This window comes from Myripristis murdjan, chromosome 6 (genome assembly GCF_902150065.1).
Source record: "Myripristis murdjan chromosome 6, fMyrMur1.1, whole genome shotgun sequence".
In the NCBI taxonomy this organism is placed as follows: domain Eukaryota; kingdom Metazoa; phylum Chordata; class Actinopteri; order Holocentriformes; family Holocentridae; genus Myripristis; species Myripristis murdjan.
The window spans coordinates 17,806,932-17,817,512 of NC_043985.1; the positions used below are offsets into that span (position 1 = coordinate 17,806,932).

Sequence of the window (10,581 nt, forward strand, 5' to 3'; positions counted from 1 at the left end):
GGCAATCTAGTGCTGCATTCACATGCTCCTCGTTAACTATAGATCGCAGACGCAAGTTGTAAAAGTGGTTGAATTAGAGGTGCACTATGCCAAAATGAAGTGTGACACGACTGACAAAACACGTGTAATAGAAACATAAATCATCAGGTCAATATCATGTAGACCAAACCTTGAAACTGTGTGCCTGCTACACGTTTTTTGTCAGTTAAGTCTAAGGATCCTCACTTCAGTGCAAATTTGCATAATGCACCTTTTAACTCAGTATCCACATCTATGGATATCATACATTACATGCCCACCTACTGACAATGATGACATATTGTATCATGCGATAAATGTATTGCATCTTTCCTTGCATTACAATTAATCAACTCTAAGTGGACGAAGTGTGTTGCAATTACATATGACATGGGGGGGTGGGGGGGCTCTGAAATGGGTATGTATTAGTGTAAGTATCATTATTACTATTGCTATTAATATTGTATTTATTATACATTATGTTACAAGCCTGTATATTTTCTCAAGAATCATCCAAGTGATTATGTTGTTTTTAAAGGACCTTTAAAAAAGCTATGATGTTGTAGAAATCCTCCACTGACATGAGTTCATGGTTTCGGCTCTACTGTTTGACGTGGTTTCCGCTCATGTGAGCTACATCCCTAATGGCAGAATTTCCGACATCACTTGAAGGCATCATCGGGTGGATGGATGCTTGCGCTTAACAAAACGCGTAGGCCTATAATGCGCTCATTCCCATAATTTAGAGTGTAATATAATCTGGTCATGGACATACATGTGTAAAATAACCTGGTTATGTTACAGGTTATATTACACTCTGAGGCCTGGCCATTATCAATAAAATTGTAACCTATATGAAAGTACTTAGTCTGCATGACTCTGTCAGTAGGGGCAACACATAAGTTCAACAGTTATTATATGTGTACCAATCGGGAAAAATTATATATACATTATTTCATTGAACTAAGGTGTTGGGAGTGAGGTGATGATGAGTATTCCTTATTTTACCGGATACCATTTATAGCCTGCGCATGCACTCTGAGTTCTCTATCCTGTGTGTACTTTCCCCATAAAGTCACAGCTTTTCTAGGTAATGTGGGGATCATTGTTGTTTAATTGATCAATGAGTGTTTACAGCAGTGAGAGAACACAGACTCGGATGAAGCAGCACTTGTTAATGTTAAACAATAACATTTATTTAATGATCATGCCAAACATTATTCCCTGCAACATTTTGACAGCATTCTGAAGTCACTTGGCAATTCTTTCAATGCACTGAAATTAGGCACCACATGAACATGATTTTAAGGAGTCTAAATACTGATGGCTTTACTCAAGGGAATTTATGTTTATTGAAACTGATTCAAGTAGAAAGCTGTCATATCAAGTATAATAAAATGTCTCATCAAGTACAATAAAGGACTCAAATCATTCAGTGAGAATGTCATGTAGTACATTGTACAAGAGAAAATAAAATGTTTAAATAATCAGGTTTTTACCTGGGTGATAATGAGGATAAGCAATAACAAAATATGACGCAAACTGCACCATTTTGTCCATCAGATAAAATCGATGTTTTGATTAATCAAAATCAAATTTACTGTTTTGATTTATCGTTCCTTAAAAAAAAAAGTGACAGCTTAAATATAACAAGCAAATCACTGGTCAACAAAACAAATTTCAAGAATGCCAAAATGCATTGTAATGTCAATTTCTATTTCCATTATCATCATTACAGGAAGACTTAAAGTCTAAGGAGTTTTAACTTAAATAAAGAAAGATGATAGGACCAAATCCATATCATCTGAAAGACAGAGCAAAGCACTTTTGAGTTTTTTTTTATATAAATAAATGTGAAGACCCTAGATAAATTGAAATACAAATACAGAATATATAGACAGTGTATGTCTGTAATACTGCACTGACACTTGTATAAACAAATGGAGTAATCTACCTGCATTAACACATACTTTAAATTCATCTTGTCTAGCTCTCCTCTCTTCTCCCTCTCAGTCCTTCACTGCCTGACTAGCAGAGGCTCGCAGCAGAAATGGCTTTGACCTCATAACTGGATGCAGCAGAGACACTCTGCTTAACCACTGGTCTGACTACATTCCACAAATCTATAAACACTTGCCTTTTCAAAACCTGCCAGTTCAAGTGCACATTTTTGTCTGTAATGTCATGTATTTCAAGTCTGTACACAGCTGTTTGTGTACATGTGATAATTTTGAGTGGCAAGTCTGCCTCTATTTGTGACTGTGATCAACACATTCATACTGTGTTGTGATTAAGGGCTTGCTACACAGCCTGACTGTGTCAAAACACTTATTTTGTCACTGTGCATTGGCCAAGAAAAATATTTCAGAAAAAGAAATAAAAAAGGTAAATTATTACCATTTACACATCATGTGTAGTATGGAGCGGTTGACTAAAATACAAATGTCTTTCAGGCAGCTTCAAAAAGACAAAAATGTAAGGATGTAAAGAGATGTCATAAATTGATTGAAGTTCTTTTAAAATGTGCCTGAGTCTACGGTCAGTACCTCTGATATTCAAGTGCTGCAGCATCTGCAGCAGACAACCATCATCAGCTCCTAATAAAAGTTGACGGCCTCTCCAGAGTCAGGGCCAGGTGGAGTGTTAAGGCAGTGTCCTTGCAATGTCGCGCCCTCTGTGGACAGAACAGACGCAGGACTCTTGTCTGGTGTCAGTGGTCCAGTTTTGAAGGAGCCTTGCAGGTCCATATTGATACACAAGACCCCAGGCAGCAGCTGCCTCTGGTACTGGTCCAGACGCATGATCACATCCAGGAAGGAGGAGCTGCTTTCATTCACCCATGTGGGAAAAAGGTTGGCAGAACTGAGCTGAGATGGGAGGGACTGATAGTGGTGTAGCTCCAGCTGACAGGAAAACCTACAGAAAACATCACCAGCATACAGAGCCATCTTTATGAACACAGCGGACAAGCGCATCTTTGAAAATAATGCAGCAATGTGCGTGTGTGTGTGTGTATGTGTATGTGTGTCAGGCACTACATAGTTACCCACCGAGCAGATACATGGGTTATGCTTTTGGAGGCTTGACGTAGAACATGATTTAGCATTTTGCCCATCTGCTCTCGAATCCAAATCATATCTTCCTGCACGTCTGGCAGCCATTCCAGAAGTCTGGAGATGAGAGACGCTATGATGAGTGTATGGCTATACTGGGAAAAAATACCTTGGCCTGAATTGTGGGTGTGTCTTTTTATAACTGCGGCATGTTAGTTGTGTCTGCCGCTGATACATATTCACATCTATGATTTTATTGATATCACCCAGACCTATGTCAGACTTAAACTCATTACCAGGAGAATATGCTAATCTAATGCATAAAAATAGACTGTGATAACTAAGTTGATGACATAATGTTCCTCTGACCTTGCACTTGATGAACTCAGTGTGCATCATTCGTTGCTAAATGTTATTTTTCTGGGCTTGGAGAAAAATTTAACTATGGAATCACGATGGGGAATTTTTAACATAAGACGTTTCCATGTGGTCTACTTCTAAACTGTTGCTGAGGTTTCACTTATCACTGATTCTTGAAACTTTGGCAAAATCATGTCCCACTAAGAAAAATTCTATTTCTGTTGGAAATTAACAACATTTTAATGAATAAAAAGAATCAATGGTATAATCAGGGGGTCCTTTGCACATTTGTAAGGTTCTTTTATAGGTTTATTTTTAATTTTTATTAATTTAATGATTATATGCTGGCCCATGGCCTACAAAACCAGTTGTCCTCGGATAGGAGATGATCATTTCAACTTGATTAAAAAAACAAAAAGTAATAATTTCATTGAATAATATATTTACCACATGAAGGAGTACATCATAATATGTATTAGAAACTACAAACAATGTGTTTTGAAAAATATTTACTATTATTTTGTGGTTGCTCAAAATGTGTCCCACATATTTGTCACTACCTTCAGATATTTATTTAAAAAAACAAACAAAAAAAACTCTACAAATACAAGGTCAGTTACATTCCTGAGGACCCCTTTTCAAACCTTCAGCTCTACTGCATGCTTCAAGACTGCTCAGGCTCCTGTAAGTTTGCTATTTTCTCTTAAATCTCTCCATATTTTTGGACACTGCTACTGTCACAACCATAACATGTCAACACCGTCACTTCTGTATAAAAAATATTAGATTAGATTATGGAATAAATGTATACTTTTTAAGAAGAGGTCTGATGCAGGTAGCAACAGGGGGGAAACAAGATAGCTAATGTGAACAACTCATGCTTATCATGTGAAAGAGTAGGTTTTTGTCACCACCGTCAGATGTCACCACTGTCAGGTTTTCTGTCTGACGGTGATGACTGAAGTCTGAAAAATGCTTATAACAGTGCTCAGGATTGTTATTTTTTGTACCAAATAGTTAAATAAAGTTGTTAAGCAAGAAGCCATTGACTTGAGTGGTATAAATTTTGGAAATGTATGTTTTAATGAGGCAACTGTCACCACCGTCAGATTAGTGTCACCACCGTCAGAGGCAGTTATATTTGTTTTAAATGAATATACGTACAATATGTTTCTGTGCTGCTGCTGAGTTATTAAAATAATAGTCTGTTTTAATACAAAAATATGTTTTTCAAATTAAAAAAAAAACCCATTACGGTGACGATGTTGACAACAAAGTAATAACTGGAAAAACGCCTATTTTATGAAAAAAATGCAAAATGTTGAGATTGCACCGGTACATTGCTGAACAGCCAAGACCTTGGCCTATAATAATATACCTTCAGATTTTGTAATTTAACTCACTTTTTTTTTTTTTCAAAATTAAAACCTGTTTTATCCAAATTCCCAACTATCAGTGTTATATTAAGTTAAAAGTTGGTGTTATTTCTTAAATTCTTAAATTAGCCTAAAGCGTAGATTTCCATTGCTATTAATAACATTCATAATTTGTGTCTAGCCCGGCCAGTACCCCTTTCACGCTAGAGAAATCACAAATTAATCGGTATTTGTTACGGGAAGCTCTGAATGGCACGATTCTTTTTAATATTTTTTGGGTGGTCAATAGTACTTTTGTCATTAGAAAAAGACATTAAAAGGAGGGAATGGATGCATACAAGAGTAATTTAATGGTACCTGACACTTATGGACATGGCAGACTCCACAGGAAGAGTATAGGGGAGCATCAGAGTTGAGGCCATCCTGACAGGGAGCAGGTTGCTTAGCGACTGTGCCAGGCTCCTCCTCTCCTTGCAAGCCTCCGCTAGAGCTGCAGAGGGAGGCAAAGTGAACAGAATGACCATGTCTGACAACTTGTCCAGAGTTACCCAGCTATATGTGTTTCATAACCTAACCATGTGACATACCATTGTTACAGTGTGAAAAAAACCTTTTGTTTGGGTGAAATTCTGCAACCTTTGGTCTTAAGAAACACACTGGATGAGCTTGAAATTAAATAGTTTACAGAGAAAAAGAGGCTGTTTTTCTTGACTTCCAAATAGGTGACATTCTGGAGACACAAAGTTTTCACCTGACAGCAACAATATGCCCTGATATATGTATCATGATTTTTCAGTATGCTAAAGTTCAAAGTATTTTTTTAATAACCAAATTTTTAGCCGTTATTACTATATTTTAAAACACACTCATGTCAAAATCCATGTTGGACAAGGGAAACGTGCCCTCTCCAGTAAGAAGTGAGTCAAAAAGCTACCCACAACAATTCACAATATAACTGACAGGGATGTAAACCAGTCTACCAACATCTAAGCAAACAGCTGTTCGTTCTTTTTGTGCGTCCTTAATAAAGTTATGTTACCTCTGTGTAGAGTGGGTGGAAGGTGTTCAAAGATATTATGTTCCTCCACTGAGGAACTGGATTGAACCAGCACAGCTCCGTCCTCTACATTTGGCTTTTCCTCTTCTTCATGTGCATTTATAACATCCTCCTCCTCCTCCTCCTCATCATCATCATAATCATCATTTTCTGCCGCATTGGCCAGCAGAGCTCTGTGTCTTTGAGGTCCATAGAAATTAAGCAATCCTGAAAAAAGAAAAAAAAGTTTTTATTAATTTAGCTATAAATTAAAAGATTGCGTGAACAAAACCTTATAAGCTACAGCAGGAAGCCAAAGTGTGACCATGAGCAAAACTTTTAATGCATTTATTGATTTGATGACATGCTGTGACATGAAGTACAGATTCCAGCTGCCCAGCAGTATGTGACTACATGTCTAAAAATTCAGAGCCACTTTTTCCTCAGTTAGTGTGCCAAACATCAGTTAATCTTTTCATTTCTGTCCAGATTTTGTCATCAGCGGAGCATAACATGCTTTGGAGAAAGTCAGAGAAGTAGCACAACCAATGTTTCTTACCATTCTTCTTTAAAAAGTGAAGAGCATCTTTATACCCCTGTTTACACATGGCCTTCATTACCTGCACTCACAACAAACACACACATTCATCTCTCATTAGTCAGAGAGCTCCACTGAGTTCATGCAGGTTTACCAGGAAATTAACCTGTAGGTGTGTGTGTTCGGATATGTGAGGGTGTAAGCCTACCATTGGGTCTGGGGGGAAAAGTGCCCTGGACACCCTGTAGAGGTTGGTGAGGGTGAACTGGATGCTGGTGTTGGTGAAACGCAGCTCATGCATGTTGGTTGAAGTGTCTCGGGGACAGATGTCGCTTTCTCCAGAGAATGGTGACACAGTGATAGTATTTTTCAGCTCGTACTGAGGCAGGTTGTCAGAGATTCCCCCATCAACGTATCGCTGTAAGGTAGTACGAGATAAAATTAGAGCAAATCAATAATAGCTCATTTTGTTCACAAGACTTCCTGTGAATCCTGTGATGCTAATATGTCTTAGGGCCTTGATGGGAGTAGGTCACAGAGAATCTGGGTTAGGATTAGTGTTAGGGGGTTTTGAATCAACTGCTATGTTTTTAAACACAGCTTACAGCTGGGGGGCATGAGAGATCTCAGTGACATCACATTTTATATTTAACCCACTGAGGGTAGCAGAGGACGGAACAACCTTGAAGCCCTTGCCAACGGTCACATCTGGATCTGCCACTCTTAAAATTTTGGTCACAAGCCCTCCACACACATAAGCACGTGTGTGTGTGCTCTCAATCTCATCACAAAGGTCACAGACACAGGGTGGAAGCATTAGTATTGCTCAATGGTAGTTCCCAGAAAAGCTTTATGCCAGAAACATGTCCTGTGAAAATACAAGTTCTAGCTTTCCCTTGCACTGTGGGATATCTAGCAAAACACTAACTCCTAAGGAATTTATAATCAGTGTTACCACACACTACCCATTCAGAACAAACACATTCTTGAGAAGGGGAGGGCAAATCTGGTTGCTGGTGGAAACAAATGTGCCAGAAGGAAAAACAACAAAACACAATTGATAGAATTACAAGATCCAAGCAACAACAGCAGTGCTAGACCGTTATATAGCTCCAGCAACAATATATGTATGTATGAGATATCCATGTGCCATTTGAACTTGAGAACTATCCACATTTCAGATCATGGGAGGTTATGTCTTATCATTAATGGTGTAGGTGTAAAATTAAGAAACTGGCTACAAAAAGGCAGCACACACATGGTGAACTATAGGTGATCTACTCACCACACCCTGCAATACAGGAGGAATAAAGCCGCAATACACAGGAATGAAGGTGCTGCATACACATGCCTAGAATAAGAACAAAAAAACAAAAGTTAACAAAAGAAACTTCAACGACAAAAGCTTTTTAATTAGCACTGACAAAAGTGGAATGACATAACACTGAATAATCAACATCACAAATGTGGTGCCAAGTCTTGAGAATGACACTCTGAGACACACTGAGACACAAACTAGTTGGGCATATGCTCACCTGGACTATCTCGTCCTTGCTGCTGAAGTTTGACACCAGGACATTTTCTCCGTCTGTCACGCGGGTTAGGGAGATTCCTAGCCGCCCCGTGGCCCGGTGGTGGGCATCAGGTGGCAGGGTGTGATGCAGCATGTGGCGCACGATCTTGACCAGGTTAAAAGAGGGATGCATGGGTCCGAGGAAGCGCTTTCTCGCCTCTTTGGCCACCCCGATAATATTTGCACCAGCTTCTCCTGTGAAACCAAAACTAAGTGTGAGTGTGAGATGTGTGTGAGATCAGTGAGAGGGAAAGTGCTTACCCAAAAAGATACGTACCAAGACACACTCCACTGACCAAAGCAGTGGCAGTGAGAGCTCCGGCAGACGCCCCATAGATGTGCCTAGCGTTGGCCACAAGAAAAGGAGCCTGCTCCAGCAGACAGCTGGCAACGCCGACGTGGTAGATACCCAAGAAGCCACAACCTGCAAAGGAGATGTTCCACGGCGAGTCTAGCGGAAACATACTGCCGGTGACCGTCCTTCACCTTGTCAACTGGGGCTTAGGTTACTCGCTGATGCGGCAAAGTTCACACAAACATTAACTAGTTAGACTAAATACATGAACTAACTAAATGATCTAAAAGTCTTCTCCCTGGAGCTCCACGGTCCACTCGTCCTTTGTCATTGTCGCTGCCTGTTAATGTGTTGTAACCAGAGGACTAGATGTGGTCAGCCGGCTAAAGTTAGCTAAACAAGTCACTTTCCGCGGTCGCTGGTAGGCTACACTTGTTCACGTCACTTTAAAATTCTTCTTTAAATTTTATTCGAATCCAAACCGATTGGAAACATCTAATTTATCTAATATGCTGGTTCGGTATACGCTGTGAGCCGCTCAGAGAGGACGAGTCGGTGTTAACTCTTCAATACTTTGTCTGTACCTGCTGCCAATTTGTTTGCAAATACTGTGAGGTGGGCGCTCGGGTGCCGATGTAAAACGACGCGTCCAATCACAGTCGACACCGTAAAGCTCAATGTCCAATCACAGTCGAAGCTGTTAACAACGCGTCCAATCACAATCCGCATCGCTGAAACACCCGTCATATGTCAGTGAGCGGCTACTTCACTGACCTCTTTATCACCCTGTCAATCAAATGTATTTCTTTTTTGTTTTTGTTTTGTTTTGTTTCTCAGGAGGATATGTCTTCCTAGATGTGTGAAGAACACACCATGTTTTGTCCTGTCTATATTTATCTTGCATGTTTTGTTTTTGGGAATTCCTGAATTCCCAAACTTCATGCGGCTTTCTTTCTTTCTTTCTTTCTTTCTTTCTTTCTTTCTTTCTTTCTTTCTTTCTTTCTTTCTTTCTTTTTCCTTCGAAATATACACTATCAGTATAGGAATGTGTATTGATTTCCGAATGTACAAATTAGATTGTTTACATTAGAGCAAACTGCGGATGTGAGTAGGTCTGTTCTTATTTGTCTGTTGGCAGTATAATCTTTTGATTTCCACACATATATTTTCAAAAACAAAGTTTTTTTTTTTTGTTTGTTTTTTATTTTTACTTTTTCTTTACTACCCATCTCCTGCACTGACAAGCCAAATTTCAGTGTGGGCTATTGCCTAAAGGTCCTAACTCAATCTTATTATTATCTAAGAGGAACTTTGTTCAGTTAACAAAAATAGATAGGCCTATGTGTCATAATAGTTTAGTCAATAAAGGATGTACAAAGTTGGCACGTTGACCAAATAGTTGTTACAAAACAGTAAAATATGATATCTCGTAAAAAAAAAAAAAAAAAAAAAGTTTCTAAAATGACAGATCTCGTAGGAGTCAAGCACATGCAGCAACAGAAACATGGCAATTCAACGTGTTGTTCTGGTACATTCTCTTCAAAAGCTCTTCGTAGAAATATTCTGCTGTCAACACCATCAGCTGGCAATGTTCCCGTTTCTGTTTAGGACATGATGCGCTTAGGATATCCTATTGTGAAACCACTGGCCACTGGTAGCTACAGTGGCCTGATGATGGCCCAACAGCAAACGTGAGCTGCAACTTTGTTTAACCAAAAAAAAAAAAAAAAAAAAAAGAGAGAGAGAGAGAGAGAGATCATGGAGTGAGCGGCCACTTCTGTGACAGTGTTTTCAATTGAGACATTCTGCTGCTGTTTGACACTAAGTGGGCTTAATGTAAAACAGTGAAATTCAGTAAGCAGCTCAAATGTTGTCCTGTGCCCAAGGACTCACTTGAAGATGTATGAGTGTATTCTGCTGCAGGATCTGGGATGCTGTCCCGCTTCAAAACCTGTGATGTCATCCTGGCTCCAGCCGAGAGTGACTCAGAAAACAGAGAAAAGTCCATGACCGGCACCAGAGAACACTGGGAGGTTTTCCAAGGCGAGAGTTGTTTATGTTCACAAATATTGATTGTTGTCGGCCTTTGGAACAGCATATGTGAGTTTTTTTTTTTTTTTTTTTTTTTTTTTTAAACGAATTTGTTTTCCCTCTTTTCTGAATTAAGGTTTTCTGAATTCAGGTTGCCGCAGAAGTAATGAACCTCTGGCACAATTCTCCTTTACCACAGGTATATTGCAGTTCAAATGTTCAAGGTAATTGACCTATTAGGCTTCTTGTTTTAAAATAAAGTAGCCTAATGCCTATCCTTTTCTCCATAATTTTTTTTCCC

General features: G+C 39.1%; 1 protein-coding gene across 1 annotated transcript; it reads right to left on the minus strand.

The window, feature by feature from the left end:
- Positions 1-1,192: 1,192 nt before the first annotated feature.
- Positions 1,193-8,878, minus strand: pnpla2 (patatin-like phospholipase domain containing 2). The gene is made up of 9 exons (XM_030054550.1): positions 8,232-8,878; positions 7,917-8,149; positions 7,667-7,732; positions 6,590-6,799; positions 6,403-6,463; positions 5,847-6,071; positions 5,165-5,297; positions 3,069-3,188; positions 1,193-2,934 (listed from the first exon to the last, which is right to left on the minus strand). The coding sequence occupies exons 1-9, from the start codon at positions 8,416-8,418 to the stop codon at positions 2,616-2,618; spliced, it is 1,554 nt and encodes a 517-aa protein (XP_029910410.1). The 5' UTR covers positions 8,419-8,878; the 3' UTR covers positions 1,193-2,615.
- Positions 8,879-10,581: the final 1,703 nt, after the last annotated feature.